The 19,565-nt window shown below is 23.5% G+C and overlaps 1 protein-coding gene across 3 annotated transcripts in view; it reads left to right on the top strand.

The window, feature by feature from the left end:
• The window catches only part of Su(H) (recombining binding protein suppressor of hairless), a 119,462-nt gene that overhangs the window by 63,765 nt on the left and 36,132 nt on the right, over positions 1-19,565 (top strand). For all 3 annotated transcript variants that reach the window (XM_067280051.1, XM_067280050.1, XM_067280049.1), the window contains 2 exons: positions 12,380-12,535; positions 18,888-19,239. In XM_067280051.1, the coding sequence (XP_067136152.1) occupies positions 18,912-19,239 (328 nt within the window). In that variant the 5' untranslated portion in view covers positions 12,380-12,535; positions 18,888-18,911. The remainder of the gene's footprint in view (positions 1-12,379; positions 12,536-18,887; positions 19,240-19,565) is intronic.

Raw genomic sequence — 19,565 nt, 5'->3', positions numbered from 1 at the left:
GTATATTGGCATAGTATATGTATAGTAGATAACAAAATAATTTTGTACTATTTAATTAATGTAATAATTACCAGAATTTGTAATATATGAAATGTCTTCAAAAGTTAAAATAATTTTTATTTCACTATTGGAGATTTTTTGTAAAGACTCATCATTGCACAATTTATGTAACTGTCATATCATAATTAATAAATAATTAATATGAGTTTATACAAAAAATAGCTGTTTTAGTAATTAATTAATAAAGTAATTAATAATTTTTCTTCAAAGATTTATAAATTATGAAATCCATATATCATGTAGATTAAAATAACGGAAATAATAATCAATTATGTTTTTTATAATTTAATTAGGTTACACTTGATTTGTTTTCTTTATGTTCACTTACAATATAAAGAATTAAAATGTGCCATTAATCTTCAATTAGATAAAGAAAATTATTTTAAAAACAATGTTAAGCCATCATAGTTTTTCAAAAAAGCTTTAATCCATGAAGAATGAGTTACTAACTAATTAATGAAAAGCTTATAAATTTAATTTATTAATAATTTGTGATTTGTAGATTTTAAAATTATATTTTAAATTCATTTTCCTTTTAAATTTGTAATAAATCTGTTATGAAATAGACATTTGAATAAAATGAATTTTAACAATTCAATAAATATATTTTTTTGAGTAGAGAACAAAAATTTTCCTTAGTATATTTAAACAATGGAAGATTAAAACATAGTTTTAATTCTATTTATATTTCTACTGAAAATTGATTAACTGTTCATAAATATCAATGATTCTGGTTTATCATCTTGTAGTAACTCTTTCCATCTTTAGTATAATTGATAAAAATAGTTTACATTTGAATAACAGGCCTTGTTTGAAATATTACTAAGATTTTACAAATCATAATCTAAACTTTCAAATCAACTTCATGTTAAATAGTAAAAACATTTCACATATTATCATCCCTTTCATTTTTTAAATGAAAAAGTAATTGAATTTATTTTTAAAATATTTATTGCTAATGAAAACAAATTGTTGTATAGTTATTTAATATCACTAAGTTTGATTAAACTTTCAAATCAACTTCATGTTAAATAGTAAAAATATTTCACATATTATCATCCCTTTCATTTTTTAAATGAAAAAGTAATTGAATTTATTTTTAAAATATTTATTGCTAATGAAAACAAATTGTTGTATAGTTATTTAATATCACTAAGTTTGATTTTATAGAGTTTTTAGTTTATTTTGATTATAATCTAAAAATAGGAATGTTTTTATGTTAGTTTTGGTGATTTTAAATCATGTCAACTACAGGATCAGAATAATGTATTTTTGATATTTAAAATCTTTTATTTGTGTTTTTGTAAATATTTTAAAATAACTTGATTTCTAAAGTGTTCTTACAATGTAGGAAGTTTTATGAATGTAGAAAAATCAATTAATTTTAAATTATGAAACTTTGTTTTCATTTTGGTAAATTTCTTATACAGTATATATAAATCTAGTAATTTATGTAATAATTATTAATGTAGTGCAAGTTTTTGTAATTATTTTTTATTAATATAAATTTTGTGCATTATAAAAATTTTAACTTGAAATGTTTGTATTTGCTAAAAAAAAATTATAGTAAAGAATCAATTTTATAGTAATATTTAAATAAATGCAACTTTTAATGGTAAAAATACAATGCAATACATTAGTAATCTCTTTGAACTTGCCTATACTAATAACAATAACTGGTTGATAACATTAAGAGTGATAAGTAAATAAGACTATAATTAGTACAAATTCTGGTTTTATTGACTCTGACATTAAAAAGTCCTGTTAAAACAATTAAGAAATGTTTAACTCTAATTATAGAGATGACACTATCAACAATTGTTTGTCTGCTACTGCCTTCAGGGCCATCCATTTCTAGAAAGAGGCCTGGGTATGAATAATTATTTGAGGCCCCAAAAAAAGTTTTCAACAATAAAAAAGCCTAATAAGTCTTATATTCGCATTTAATTTTTTAAATAAAAATATATTAGGCTTTTTTATTGTTGCAATATTTTAATTTATCAATATGCCTATAAAATATCTGTAGAAGAAAAAGTTTTATCAGTTAAACTATTATGTGAGATGACATCCTTACATAACTTGACTGAATTATGATAGTGGGAATTCTTCAGTCTTCTTAATGTAAAATTCTTCCAATATAAAAAAAAAAATTAGCATTTGCATGAAATTATTCTTTTGGATTAAGAATAAGATCATGTGATGTATAAAAATTATCTGTTAACTGTCTGAGGAGAAATGGTTTGTTGCTGTTCAAAAACTGGCTCAATATCTAAATTTTCTGTTATTGTTGCCTCTTTAATATTTTAAAAGCCTCTTCACAGAGGAATTTGAAATATTAAAGAGGCTTATGTTTAAAATATTTTAGCACTGTCTAAAATAGCCTTATCTTCAAAAGTGTTGCAGGCATATTTTGCATTTCATTTTACTTCCTAAATGAATTTGATTTTAAAAAATATACCAAAGTATTATGCAATGTGCAAATTAGAAATTGCTTATATTTTAGCCAGTGATTAGGCTTCATATCAAGAAAAGGATCAAATGTTTAAGTTTGGCTTATTTTGTAGAAATTGTAATTATTTAAATCATATATATGAAATACCAAACTATTAATTAATTAATAAAATGTATTTGTGTATAACTATATTTTTAAATTGGTTGAAATTCAAAATCTTAAATAACTCAAAAACAAGAAAACTTTGACTTTCAAAAATAGGTTCTAGCAAAGCAATTAAAAAAGTTACCTAACAGAATATTGACATATTAATGTTTGAAATATTGATATATTTTCAAAACAGTTTAAACAAAATGAGAAAAATGCAATCCTAATACTTATTTAATGCCATTTTTGTCTTCATTCCAGTGATAGTACCAAAATGCACCTTTGATCTGTCTTGCAAGTAGAGAAACTCTCTTGTGCTTTCTATCACCTGACTCTCTCAGTCCTGTTTCCAGCAGGTTTATGCCAGATGTAGTCCCATTAAGATCCCCTTCATCATATTCCGAGGATGTCATTTTACATAAAGAAACTGATAATCTATTGTTTGTTACAACTGACATGTGGCTATCCATATGTCAAATTTTAATTTTTTTATATTTTATAAAATTAATTTTGGAGCAATGTTGTTCCAAGCACATGCTTACTTTGCTGGGGCCTACTTCTGGTCCTGCTTACTTTACAAAGACTCTAGACATAGGCATACAAGTCAGGGGAGCAGGGAACAATTTCCCAAATTTGGGAAAGCAAGAAAAACAATCAGATAAAAAAAGCAAAAAGATTAACAAATTATTAGTGATGGCAAATTAAAATTGAAATTTCTGTTCATGTTTGTATAAAATTTTGGAAAAATCAACTCCTGTCTTCCTTAATCAATGAATCCCCATACACCTGTAAATGTAGGCAATGCCTATTGTAAGCTTAAATTGTTACTTTATCATTTGTCAACATATTTACGAAGTATTAATTATACATGTATATGAAAATATCAGAAAACAACATATAATTCTGACTTTAATGGATGAAGATGTTAAACTACAAATTGACACATATGAATATAAATGTCAGAAGGTGTTGGAAATGTTCAAGATAAAATTTACATGCAAGATAGTTGTTATTGTGTGCACACTCATTGTTAGTATAATTTTAATAAGAACCAATCAGTATTTACAGTCAAGATAAGATCACTATGAATTAGACATGGCCAATTTGATTGTAGCATAGACAATTCAGAACAAGTTTATAAAACAAAATTAATTTCAATCACTTAATGTCATTAAAAATTTTGACTATCTTTCTTTCCTATTTCTCCCTTTTTCTGACACTTGACTATCTTTAACATCTAGCATATAACTGAAGTAAGAAATTTCAGTAATGTAAACTATTGTATTGAAAACAAATAATGATTAAATCATTTAATATTTAAAGACAGATAATGATAACTTACAATAACTGCATGTTATTAGCATCATGTTGAAACTTTTAATGTGAAAAGAGAGCTTAAAAATGTCTAATTGCCCAAAGATAATGATAAAAATAACTAAACTCTGATTATAGTAAACAAAGTTTTATAATTATATTTTAATTTGTGTGTTTTGAGACCTACCAATTTTGATATAACAATATCTGTGATTACACTGAGTGGACTCTATTATAATTTAAAATTATTATTGTATGTGTATATATGCTTATAATTCAATAATTAAAAAATTGGATAGAAAATATTTTAACAGAGAACTGAACAAATAGTAAATTATTGGAAAATATGATCTTATATAAATATTTACATTTATTTCTGAAAAACAGCAAATGATAGGAGATAGGAGACATGTCCTAAAAGTGATTGCAATCTTTTATATCAACAAATTATATTCAAATGGCTAACTTAATTTTTAAAGTAACCAGTATAAGCTATTTTTTTTTACATAGTTCATTCTTTTCAAAACACTTCTCAATGGAAGACAAGGATGGTATGCCTGCTGCATGATAATGCAATTTTCCATACCTCACACCAAATTTCAGACTGGCTAAAACAGTTTGAATGAGAAGTGATGGACCATCCTGTGCATAGTCCGAACATCACCCTTTAATTTTTATCTTTCTGGACTTCTTAAGAAACATCTTGGTGGTTTACACTTCTCAGATGATGAAGTTAGAGATGCATTCATGGACTTGTTCAAATCATTAAATGAAGAATTTTTTTCTGAAAGGAATTTTTGCCTTTGTCTCCTGCTACGAAAAATGTTTAGAAAGAATGGCAACTAGGCACTGAAGAAAAATAGCTGTGTACTTTCAAATAACTTTTTTAGTTGTTTAATGTAATTAGTTATTAAATAGCTATAAAAAATTTCATCTTACTTTTGAGACATTTCTCTTATATATTTATTGTATAAAATAAATTTTTTATGCATATAAATATTCCATATTAAATACATTTTAGTTTTGAATTTTATATTTGGTTTTTTGGTTATGTTTTAAAGCTGTAATTGAATATTTAGATATATTTATTTTTTAGCAATCATAGTTGTTTTTCTAAAGAAATTAAAATGATTGTTCTGATATAGAGAAATATTTAAAATATTCAAATTATTACTGCTAGATGTAAACTTATTAAAAAACAACATATGATGCTTTTAAAGCCAATGATTGTTAAATTAAACTATTTAGCTTAATTATTATATTGTAGTTAAAGGCTAGTAAAATGTTTTAGGAATACCAAAATCTGAATATTTAACTTTTAACCAGTTTCAGTGTATATCTAAATGTTATTTGTCTATAAATAATATTTTATAAAATGAAATCAATTCTAGAGTTAGTTAAAAATAAAATATTTACTTATTGCATCACCATTATTATCATTTATTTTTTAACTGTACAAAAATTGAATTAAAATTGGAAATTCTATTTCTATCTCTGACTATTCTTGATATAAATTTTTCTTTAGTTTTTGGATGTTTTAAAAATGTCATATAATTATAGTGTAGGAATAGAATTTTTGTGTATTTATTTTTAATTAAGGAAAATATATAGCATTGTATATAGTTAATGCAAATTTTTATATTTTGCCCAAACTATATAAATAAAATATATAGTACAAAAATTGATATACAATATGTTTTAAAAAGTTTAAAAAAAAATAATACTATTAATAGAGAACTTCCTGTTCTGAAATGTACAGTACATTGCTTACTGATTTATTCATTGCTAAAAGTTTTGTAAAGATATACTATACTAAATTTGTTTTGTATTGAATTAAAGGCATCCAATCCTTTTCTGGAGCTGCTCTTCATTACTAACCTTATATCAATGCCTAAATTATTCACATGACCTCAAAGATATGCTTTTTCTAAAATTTAACCTTTGTTAAAACTTTTCATGTAATTTGAGAATGGCTTATTATTAGGCATATGTTTATTGGGACTTTTTTGTTCATCTTGAACCTCTTAAGATATGGTATGAATTTTTTCCAGTCTTCTTGAAAACATCATATAGTTTTCTCAATATACCATATTTTACGGACTATAAGACGCACTTTTTTCTTCGAAAAATTGCCTCCAAAATTCAGATGTGTCTTATAGTTCGTAGTGTCTTATAGGTATTTTTTAAAAAAATTGCTTAAAAATTAAGGTGCATCTTATAGTCCGTAAAATACAGTAATAGAAAATATCACATGTATATATTGTAAAAACTAAAAAAAACATTATTTTTAAATTTGTTGTTATATCTGTTAAGGCTGATGATAATGCATAATGCAATTTGCATTTATAATTTAAACATCAACTAAAAGCATAGATTAAATAAAAAATATTAATTCAAAAAGGAAATATAAAAATATTTTACTTAATCAAAAAATTTTGCTAAAGATTTTTGTTAAATGTCAACAGCTCTAAATTGATATTGGTGATTTTATTCTGTAAGTGAAACTGATTTCTTAATATGAAACATCTGAAAAAATTATATCATGTTATACATTCACAGCCTTTCTAATAGATTGTGAACAATTATCAATGTATTGCATTTAAATCTATTAAAGCATCATAATTTTATTAATAGCTATAGATGATGTATATTTTAAGTTTAAGACAAATAATTTTTTAATGGTAAATTTTCATAAATTATTGAACTATCTGCAATACAATTGTTGTGCAGAACAATTGTAATTAATAAAAGGTACTTATTAATTATTCAAATATTTTTAATTTTTGAGTTTGCTGCTCTTTAAGTATTTCTGGATCTGTCATTGTGACTGTACAGTACATACAGCACAATATTGGAAGTACTTGTAGTATTCAAATTTATTTTTATCAATGTAATATTTGAGATCTGTAATATTGAATATCTTCTAATATTTCTGGGTAGTATTTGTCTATCTCTAATTTTTTTCTATAAGGTAAAAGATCAATAAAAATATTGCTCCTATAGTACTAGTTGAGGTATTCATAGAATAAATTAATGTACAAGAATGAAATAAAAATAATCATAGAATCAATAAGGATAAACTAAATATATTAATACATTATATATTAAAAATTAATCAACAAGATGTTTAATCCTACTTATTCAACAAGTATTTTAAGTGATGGATTGGATATTAACCAACTTATTAGTATATATGTATATAATATATAATAATATATATATATATATATATATATATATATATATACACTATATACATATACTTTCATTAAAATATAAGAAATTCAATAAGCCAAAACAAATGCTTGCTTTGATATTTTTAAATTAATTCAGTGAAATATAAAATATTTAAAATGTTTTGCAATGTTAAAATTCACATTTTAAAGCATTCAAAATTTAACATGCAGTATTCTTTAACTTAGTGAATTAGTTATGAATAATATATAAAATTAAGCTGTGTTAAGTATTAAAACAAAATGTTTTGCTCTTCTCAGAAAAAGGATGAATAGTTGAGAACAATCAGTAATATTGTTTTAAAAATGCTTTTATTTATAAAATTAGAAATGTCATTATATATATATATCATAATAAAAAACAGATTGTATACAATATTTTAAAAAAGACTGCTGATTGCTGGTTAATATGTGAAAAACCAAGTAACTTCAGTTAGTTGGTTTTTTAATAATATATAATAAATTTAGCATTTGCAAACACAATAAATGTAACATTTAATGTTGTATTTATAGTTTTGGTTTATAGTGGTTTGATAATTGTTAAGATATTTTTTAAAATGAAAACAAAAACTCTTGCAAGTTTATTTTGCCATAAAGTTAAACAAGTTAAATAAGAATAGCATTGTCATTATTTCTTGTTTTCATTGGACATTTTGACAGTATCTAAAATAATGGTTGTTTCTAAATCTGAAATGGTAAATGTTACTAGTAAAGTCATAGTTGAAGTGTTTTTTCAAATTGCTTATACATTTATTTGTGTAATTTTTTTCTTCTGATGCCAAATTTGTGCACAAGTGAATTTCAATCAATCAATCAATCAAATATCTTTATTGTATTAGGTTATTGTCTTACACAAGCGAATTTAGAAATATTGGTATAACCAGATGCCATTTTCTTCATGACATGAAACTAGTTCTTTCTTGTATGAATTTCATTAAGAGTTTCATTTGAAATGTCATCATTACAGAACATGCTTACTGAGTAGAACTAGGAGGCCCTACTTCATGATTATCTCATTACTTATTTAACTCACCTTTATTAATATGAGAAAGAATTATATACATAACTATAAAATTGCATTTATAATTGTGTATATAATACTTCTTTCTTGTTGGTTATTTGCTTTGTCATGATCAGTTTAACAAACTAATAAACTTACGAATGCCAGAATTTATGAAATTTTGATTTAATATATGATTAAATATAGGACCATAAATACCATATAACTTATTAAAAAATTATTAATTCTTATTGTAATCTTCAGTATCAGAATGTAGGATTATAAGAAATACGATTATTACCTTTGAAAGTAAGTCTCAATTTGGAATTTCAGATTTTTAATTTTTGTAAAATTTTAAAAATGAAGGTTTATGATAAGTTTTTAATTTTCTTTATTTTTTGGTATTTATAAGGTATAAACAAATATTTATTAGAAAAATTTGCATTTATAAATGTGTGTATTTTTATTCATATTTAAAAATATCAATGTTTGTGTATTTTTCATATAGAAAAATATGGATTTCTAAGGCTTTTACATAAACATAATTTGGTATTTTACTAAATTTAGTATTATTAATTTCTCAATTTACTAATCTTTTTATTATTTATTTTAAAAAGTTGAAAGTGTAATAACAAGGATGAAATGATATTTTTTGACATTAAAGTTGTAGAATAATAAAGTAGTGCTGAATATAATATATTTATTATAAATTTTTAAAATATTGAGAGAGTTGAAAAGAGAATATAAAAATGCATACCAATTCTATATTATTTTTTACAGTTTATAATGTAGTCATTTAACAACAATAATAAATTCTTTTTAATAATGCAGAATACCTTTTAAAACTTTTCCTGAAACATCCTGAAATATTAATAAGAATAACTGTTTAGCCTGATTACTTGTAATTTTCCAAGTGGTTTCGTTATTTATCTAGGGGTTGATAAATTACTAAGAATTATTTGGAAGTCAGTGGACAACAAATATAACAACAACAGATATATCTTTAAATTTTAGTAAAGTAAAACACACAATTTTGAATTTTGATTAATGTTTAATAAAAAATATTATTAATTCCTATTTGAATTTTTTCTTTTCTTTCTTTTTTTTTGTATCTATATCAATATAGAAAGAGGCTAGCAAATTAAATGTCATTTTGGAATAAGTGTTGGTAAACAAAAATGGTTAGGAACCCCTTGATTTAGGTAATAAGGATAAACTAATAATATAGTAATGTTTATAAAGAAGAAGAATTGCTATTTTAGCTTTTAATAACTACTATTTATTTTTTTTAATAAAAATATTCATTTATTGAAAGACATTAAAAATATTCTTAATAATAATCTTTATTTTTACTAACTGCATTGTGAAGTTTTTAAATAGACTGTACATTTAAAACATCAAGTAGTAAGGGAAATGTACAAAACTTGGCACCTCCATTGAAGATTAAAGTAAAACAAACAATTACCTACTTTGATGTTGTCATAATGCTGGGCTGCAATTTTTGATGATATTTTAATTTTAAAAAATCACATGACTTTTGGTCCAGACTGGAATTTTGTATATAGTTAATAGGCCTCCAGTCCTGAGCTTTCCATGTCTGGTCTTGATTTTCACACCTGACTTTGTTGGACAGACAAACCAACAACAGTGGGAATCTATACATCTGCAATTTGAAAATTGCAGTTTAATAAAACTATTATTTTCTATATAGTAGTGGAAAAAATTATTAGAGTTTTCAGATCTAATTTGGGCCATTTTCAGCTTACATAAAATTTAATTTTAAAATAATGTTAGCAGTAGAACAATTTCAAAATAATGATTTTACTATTGATCATATTCTTTGAAGATAACAATTTTCAAATATTATCGAAATGGAATCTTAAAAATCTGTTTTGCTGTTAGGTCAGTTTCTGTAATTTTTGATTTAAGTTTGATTTTTATTAGACTACCTGAATTTTATGTATATATACAAATTGATGTATGTTGGACTTGTGGTATTACAGTAGAGCATCGATTATCTGACCCCCGATTAACCGTCGCATTGGTTAACCGACTGCATTCTAGTCAGCAAATTCAAATGTCCGCTAATGATGTGGTGCTACAATATTTGGTTATGTCTTGGCTACTTTAATATTGTTTAAGTATCAATTTCCCTTGAAAAAATTTTCTTTTTTTCAAAAAATTAATTGATTTAACTTCACAGTTATTTTAACCGAAGTTATTTCGTCTGTACCGCATTTCATCAGAGACAAAGACTATTGGGTTTTATTCACATCATTCTTTATTTCACTATGCATTTCGGGTGCAATCTTTTCCGTTTATTTTGCGCCCCTCATCAGGTGTTACATTTCTACAATTGGTAGAGAATACATTTGTTACATTGATTATTGTAGTTGGGTTTATATATATATATATATATATATATATATACAAGTTATAAAAGATTAGTTATTTTGGACTAGTAATAAGGAGTTATTACAATTATTATAATTATTACATTATTTAGATTAATTTAACACAAATTATTACAAGAGATTATTTCAAATTGTATTATTGTTAATATTATTCGGTACTAACCTTTTTTCTTTTTAAGACCATTCTGTTATGAGGTGTTTATGTCACCGTCCCCCGAGGCATTTCTAACTGTCCTTCTTTTAGTTTATTTGTGTTTCTTGTGTTTCTTTACTGTGAAGTTAAATCAATTAATTTTTTGAAAAAAAAGAAAATTTTTTCAAGGGAAATTGATACTTAAACAATATATAAAAAAACCGCACCATTAATATATAATACTTATACTTTAATATTATTTTTGTTAAATTTTTGCATGTTTTAACTGGCAACACTGGCTCAACCATGAAAGGGAGGTCAGTATTTAAACCATACTTAATTTTTTATTTTGTCTTTATTTTGTGGAAAATAAAGAAATCATTTTTAACGATACAATAGCGACGATTATTATTTAAAAAAAATTTTGTTAGGCTTAACATTGATGAAAATTCAACGCAAAGTAGGTTAATAGCGATATACTAATATACAAATTACATGGGATATACTAATATACTAATAATGTATTTTTTCATACTTTTCGGTTATTCGTTTTTTCAGTTATCCGACCAACCCCAGTCTCCAATTGAGTCGGATAATCGATGCTCTACTGTAGTTAATATGATACGGGATAACCTATATGATTTAATAAAGAATTGAATTGAAAATTTTTTGCAAGATTAAGCAATAGAATTTTAATAAACAGTTGCAAAAGTACAGTACATACATCTAAACTAATTAGGCTTCTCCAATTAATGTAAAGGATGTGCTTCAATAGAATGCTAGTTTATAGAAACTGTATTCTATGATAGCATATTCTGTTTTAAGTTGCTAACTTTTCATGCAATAAAAAGAGATTGTTTTTATATATACAGTAAAACCTGTTTAAGGGAAAACCTTAATAAAACAGAAACCTGTCTAAATGGGAAAATTATTAGGAACACAGCAATTTTCTGTTTAAAAAAAAAAAAACACCGGTTCAAAACTGAAACCTGCCAAACTGGAAAAAATATGTAGTACTGTATGAGTCTGGTTTACACAATTTTGCTGTATAACAAAAATTTGTCAAAAATTTACTTTACTAAATTACATTTAGTAAAGTAAATTTATGTTGTTATTAAGTATTTTATTTTTGAAAATATTTTGTGAAACTGAAATTATTTCTAAAAAATAATTCTTTGATTTTTGACACACATTTAAATTCAAATACATAATATTAGTTAATTTAAATATTATAGTAATAAGAATGCAGTGCTCAGTATATTTGCCATTAGCCATATCTAACAAATAAATTAGTTACTGCTTTATAGTCAATGCATGAACAAAAAAATTTAATTATATTTTAATTTTTAATATTATTAAATAAGTGAAAGTTAAATAAATGAATAATCTGTTTAAAAAAATTGTTGGAAAATGTAGTATTTCTGTGATATTACTTTAATAAATAAGATAACTAAAAATATTGCTAATATTTTTAGTTTTTTCTTAGGTTAAATTAACCATATAACAATTAAAAACAATTAAAATGAGAGCTATGGCTATTATCAAGTTTCTATTGAACACTGTTATACCAAAATAATTGTTAATAGAATAACTCCATTTCATTTTTAAAATTTTTTAATTTTAAAGGAACCGTATGGGTATCCTGTAACACATAATTATCAAGAAGAAAACAGAAATTTTGATGTGTCATCCTCAGTACAAATTCCACAGTATTCTGTGGTTATCTCAAGTCCCATAACAACACCTTCTAGCAATGCATCTGTGTATTCACTTCCTATCCAAGTAGGTTTAATTTTAATTATTTTCGAAATATTTGAATTTATTATATTAATGACACATGATGTATTTCCCAAATTTATACTGAAGAATATTAAAATTTAAATGAGGAATTCTTATAAATGAATGATATACTTTATAAATTAACTCTTCGTAATAATAATAAAATTAGAATCTATTATACTGTAATATGTAAAAATGTTTTATTTTATATAATTTAAAAATTTGGTCAGTTTTGTTAAAATTGGAAGAAATTGTTTATTTTTATTTATTTATTTAAATCTGACTTAAAAATCTTTAATATAAAAGTCTTATATTTTAAAATTAACATGAATGTCAAATGGATTTTAATGGTAATTAATGAACTTATTAAATCAATGTAGAATTAGTCCTGTTAGCACAAGATGGCTGGTAGATAAAAACTGCTCAAATGGAATTTAAATAAAAGATTCATAAAGCAGTATAGCAAGTCTTCGTGTAGTCATTTTATTTTAATGTTGTTGGGTTTTAAAGATACAAGTCCATTTGTAATCATTTAAAATTATTATTATTGAATTTTCTTTATAGATAGTAAATTGATTTTATGAGGTGGAAAAAAAATTCTAGAGGTCACAAACATGATCCAGTTTGAATAATATTAACTGAATTATATCTTGTTTGTCATTTAGCCTGTAAAATTGGTTTCATTATACATTGTTTTGTTTGTGTCACAGTTTCCAAGAACATGTTCGTAACATAAATGATGGTTTGCCATATAGTGGACATTTTTTTTCATATTACTTCTTACATAAAAATTATTTGTTCATTAAATCAAAATTATTTATTTTGATTTATTAATAACTAGTAATACTGTATCCAGTTCCTATTGTTAATTGTGTATACAATATTAATTTTCTAATTACTATTTTTTGTTTAAAAAATTATATTTTATTTTAATGGTTGAAAAATTTATTTCAAAAAGATCTCATATTATTCTAAATAAGCACTTTTTTATAAACATTATGATATTGTTGAAGATTCTAAAAATATTTTAAATCTTTAATTGTTCTACATTATTTTTTTATAGTGTTTAATTTTTTAACTTTTCCTATTATTTTTGCATGCTGAAATTGTATGTTATTTTACAATACTTTATAAATTTTGAAAAATTATTTTTGCACTAATATTAAACATACATTGGAGAATATGAATTCACTATGTGTCAGGTTAATGTTTGTTTTACTTTCGATTTTGATTATTTAACTTTCATTTTCTGAATTATCTTTGTATATCTGTCATTTATTTTCTTCCATGTAATTGAAGATAATTTAAAATATAGATTCTCATTAAGTTGAAATTGATGAGAACATGAAATTCTGCTTCATATTATTAAGTGAACTAATTATAACTATTATTAGTATTTGTTTATTACATTTAACTTTAACTTTACAAAAATACAATTCTTTTTTTTATAATGAAAAATAAGATTCTTTTGAAAATTAGTATTATTAACTTTAGTTTTATTATTTAGAAGATATTAAAGATAAAAAGTATTTTGCAAATTAACAAATATATTCTACTTAAGAAATACATATATGAAGAATGAGCAATTATTTATTGTAACATCATCACAATGCTGGGCTGTAACTTTTAATCATATTTTTAATTTATTTCACTTAAAATATATGCTCTTCACCTCAAATTACTTATGGCTTGCCCCTGTATATCATACTTTCCTAATAGCAATAGAGTTGTGCCAGTCATCTATCTAATTCCTTTCAGGGGAAAATTTTTTAATTGTAATAATGTAACTTCTCATTTGCATAGAAGTTCATATATAGTTAATCAGGACCTCCTGCCCCTAAGTTTTCCATATCTGGTCTTGACTTTCATCTGCCTAACTTCGTTCTCGAGATTAAGAAATGACTGACAGACGATGGCAGCAGAAATTTCGAGCTTTTCAATTTTTTCAAATTGCTGCTCAATGAGCATCTCATTTTACATAAAAACATAAAAACATTTAAAAAAATAAAATATGTAAGCAGTTTAAATTAAACAAACAAACATTATTTTCTATCTTATGTTAAATAATTTCATTTTTGTCAGGTAACTAAGAACTTTGTAGTTTTCAATTTCTTAAAGGTAAATAATTCAAAATATTAAGACAAATATACATCCCTTCTTAATTAATGTGAATTATTTTGCTTAAGATAATAATAGAAAATTTTTTATGTTAACCCTCCCCAGCATCATGGAATACATTTTCATTTTTCTCAACCTCATAGAAGTTTGCAAGAAAGATATGCAAAATCCAATGCTTAGTTCTTGCTATTCATCTTTTTCTTTCATTAGATATATTGAAGATTATCAGTTTCAATCAAAACAATGAATATTTTATTGCATAAAAATATAATCTTCATTTAGAATTTGATTAATTTTTTTTTATTTTATGTAAAATTTTTATGTATGTATCAGTCTGAAATTTTAATTATAAAATATTAAGAAATTAATATTTTTGATAATAATAGAAAATCATTTTATAACAATTATATAATTAATAATAATTAATTTTCAAAAAGATATCAGGAGAAATGATCGAAATGTTTAAAAATATTGTTTTACAATATAATAAAAGCATCATTTAAATGATAATCATATTCTGTTGTTGATTTCTTGAAAATTAAAATAGAGAGATATCTTTATAATATAAAACTAACACAAAAATTAATTTTTAAATTTCAAAGTTATCTCAGATTGACATTTTAGTTTTTGAAAAATTGTTTGAAAAAACATATTTGAAACTTTGGTTTGTATATTGCTTGTTTAAGCTACATATAATAATTTTTTAAAAATTTAATTTAGTTTTTTTTTCCTGTTGAGTTGTTTATTTTTAATCTTTGGGACTGATAATACAGTATATGATTTTCATTAGCTTGTAATTGCATTGTATCCAAAATGTACTGTTTGCAGATTTTGATTTTAAATGAAGAGATTAGCCAAAGATATTAAATACTAAAGAGGCTGAGGCTGTAATGAATAAAACATTCCAGCCAATTTATTCAAAAATAAATATAGTTTTGAGGTTGAATTTTGTAATCCCAGAATTATATTTTACTATTTGATGAATTTTATTTTTCATTTTTGAATAAATAACAAAAATAAGAACATGTAATAAACTAAGAAATTTAGATCAGAATCCAAGCAATGAAAAAATTTTAAAATTGTTTATTGATAATATATAATGAAGAAAATAATAAGAATGAAAAAAAGGCTTAAAAGTATCAGATCAATGCATAAAAATATGGATTCTTTAGATTACTGATACAGTGGAAATTAGGAATATAAGGTTTTGCCAGTAGTGAAATCAGGTCCAAACAGTGGACTACATGAATCTTATGATAATTGTGACACATCTTGATAAAAGGTTAATGTTGTGTGGATCCTGATGGAGACTGACAATGCACAAGTAAATGACCAAATGCATTCATTTACTTATATGAAGAACAGGCTAAATGAATGCTGAACATTTTACAAAAGTTTACTTTTCCATTTGTGCCTAAGAGAGTTTACCTATATATATATTCCTAGTTTGTTTGGATATAGTTTCAATTTCAGTTTTAAAATAGAGAATACTTTTTTTATTAAAGATGTTGCTATAGTATGCTCTTGATATCCAAGGATATGGGCAAAGTCACCTGGATATAGGTGTAATTAGAGTTCTCTAGTCTTCACTTCCATAAGTTCTAGTTAAAGCATTTTATGTAGAAGTTCCATCATTCTTCACTTTCCTAAGATTTCCTTGTGTGTCATTTTATATTTTAAACTATCATCCATAGTTCAATGTTATTGATGTCATACCACTGGATGATATGTCAGCTTGCTAAGTGAAATTGAAAGTATGGTTGATGAATGTTCCTTATGTACAGTACTGGTTTGTTTTTGGTTGATTAAATGTGATTTTCTATGCTTAGATAATTAGATATATTGTGATTAGATGTAGTGTTACTAGATAGAATTACATAATCCTGATCCTCTTAAAACTAACTGAATTATTAAAGCTTAATTCAATTTTATCAGTGATATATTTTTTTAATTATTAAAATATACTCAATGATTTTTTTAATGTTAAATTAGAAATAATGAATTTTTCATATTGTCATTTTCCAGACAAATAGTAATTATTATTATGTAGCATGCTTACACTATTTTATTTTGTATTAAAACATAAAACAGTGTTGAGCTTTGTTTTAAGTTAATTTGCTGTTTCTTGCATTATGAAGGTGTCATTGTTTTATTGGTTGAAATATAATAAATTTTAGAATTAGTTTTAAGTGAAAATGATATAAATGTTTAGTTATTATGCCTTTGTGTCCTTTATCATAACTTAAATTTATCTTTGTATACTAGTACATTTATCAATTAACAGGACTTATTATACTGGAAAATTATGGATGCAGATATTTAGTCTTACAGATCAGAAATAATATTTTTTATTTAGTTCACCTGTCACAAATCACAAATTTCTAAACATATTTAGTATCTATCTATCAACCAATAAGTCCTGTTAATTGATAAATGTACTAGTATACAAAGATAAATTTAAGTTAAATTTAGGATATAAATGCTTTAAAGTATTAAAGAATATAAATAAACTTTAAATTTTTTCTTAATTTATTTTTATTTTCCTTTTTTGAATGTAAAAGAGTTCATTAAAACGTTTGTAAGAAAATTAATTATTGTATAAAGTGATTACATATCAAATTTTCAGGGGTAGTATTTTTAATTAAACTTACTATTTTTTCTAAATTATGTTATGTGGAGTGTTAATTGAGTTTTAATTTACATTTCAGTGGAATGGATTATTTTGAAAACCTTAGTATATACAATATATTATTATAAAGTTCTTTTGTTAAAATTTCAATTATATGTAGTTATAGTTTTTATGTCTACTGAAGAATGAATGTGTGTTAGAACACACATTTAAATTAACTTAAACTATCTATTTAGACTACAGATGGATACGCTGTAATTTTATTTTAATAAGTTATAGTTAATATGATTTTATCTTATATCAAAATCAATAAAGTTAAAGAATGAAATAATCTTACTGTTGAATTTAAAAAGTATTATTATTATTTTATTTATCAGTTAATGTATTTTTCATATTGTAAAATTGGTATTTTAAATATACTTGATTGAAATTTATATATTTGGTATGATAAAGTATTTGGTAAAATAACTGAACTGAAAATATCAAAAAAAAAATTCGATTTAAGTAATTAAAATAATTCAAATTAAATAATCCTGATATATTTTACACTTTAGTCCAAAAAGATCTTATGTATTATTTATGTTATGTTAATATCGATACTTTCATTCTTAGTTAAGTTCTGCATGACATTGTAATGTTGACCTTTTTTTTTTCTTTTTTTACACATTTTCATACTTCTGTTTTCTTACCTTTTAATGTTTTTGAATAAAAACTTTAATTATTAAACAATCTTTAGCTTTAAGTGAATATTATTTTAATATTTACTGTAGACAAAAGTTATTGTTTAAGTAAATATATCAATTTTGCAAAAGAATAAACTGTTTCCAAATACCCTGTGGCAATATTAGATATATACTATGAATAAAATACTATATGACTTATACCATTTTCAAAGTATATAAATATCAGTAGCTTAAAAATAATGCTATTTAATAATAAACTGAAGAAACAAATATAATTATCATTTATATTATTGGACATGTGTAATTGATTTTGAAAGTGTTTTAAAGCAAACATAAAAGTTATAAAATGCATTAGTGCATTCTTCATGAATTTACCATGTGCAGTAGCAGCACAAGTAGAAAGTTCTTTTCTGTTTAAAGGCCATAATTTTTATTTTTTTAGAGGTTGCAAAATAAATAAAATTATTATATATTATAAAGAAAGCTCTATTTCTAAAAAAGAACCCCCCCCACAGAAACAAACTCACAAAATAATAAATGTGTATACTGTACATTTATTATTGAATAAGAAATCAAAATTAAAAAATGTCATATCAATGCTTGACATTATTTACTTTTAGATTTTTATTTTCTGATCGAAAATATGACAATAATAATTTTCAAATATTTTTATTTATTTTATTATGATTTGAAAAGATTTATTTTATAAAGGTAAAAAAAAATCAAAATCACAAATTTCTAAACATATTTAGAAGTAATATAATCTATTGCTAGTTGTTTATAAGGTTACTTTTATATATAGAGAAATTATCTGAAGATATTATTTTAATGTATATGCAATTTTATTTAAAATATACTTTTTAAATTTTGTTTTCATTTTTAACATTAATGATTATATTTATACTTATTATTTGTGATTTTATAGGATTCTAATAATCATAGACAGAACATGATGATGGAACTTGGTCAGTCACAACATTCTCAACAGTCTGTGAATCATATGCAAATTAATGGAGATGTATTAGGACATCATAATTCAAACTCTTTACTTCATTCTCAAACACAACATAATGCTTCTTCAGAACATCGTGGCAGTGGTTATGAAAGTAGTCCTGTTGATTTATCTAGCCATAGATCTGTTGGACGTTTTGGACCTGTAGATATGGATGCACATTTAGGAGCAGCATCAATTGCTCATTACAGAAATCTTTCTCAAGAAGATAACTCATTTGAAAATGGACTTAGAAATGCTGTTCCTGTTAGTATGTCAGATACAGGTAATTAAGCTTTTAATTCAATAAAAATATCACATATAACAAAAAATCCATAACATTTTGATTTAACTAATTTAATACATTAGCTTTGTTATATTCTCAAAAACAATAAAAATATTTATTTTAACTTGGAGAAGTCTTCTTTTCTTCTGTTAAAACATTTTAAGAATACTGCTTTTCATTGTAGGTTATAATTATCAACAAACCAATTTTTAAGCTCTTATTAATCTTTACCTTCAAGTATCAAATATTACATATATTTCTAGCTAAACTTCAAATTTTGAATTCAGTTTTAGCTAGAAATATTCTATTTAGAAATAGAAATAAAA

Source organism: Centruroides vittatus, unplaced genomic scaffold, assembly GCF_030686945.1.
Source record: "Centruroides vittatus isolate TY-2023 unplaced genomic scaffold, ASM3068694v2 contig_880, whole genome shotgun sequence".
NCBI classification, from domain to species: Eukaryota; Metazoa; Arthropoda; class Arachnida; order Scorpiones; family Buthidae; genus Centruroides; species Centruroides vittatus.
Note: the sequence above shows the minus strand (reverse complement) of the source record. Positions and strands in the feature narration are given on the sequence as shown.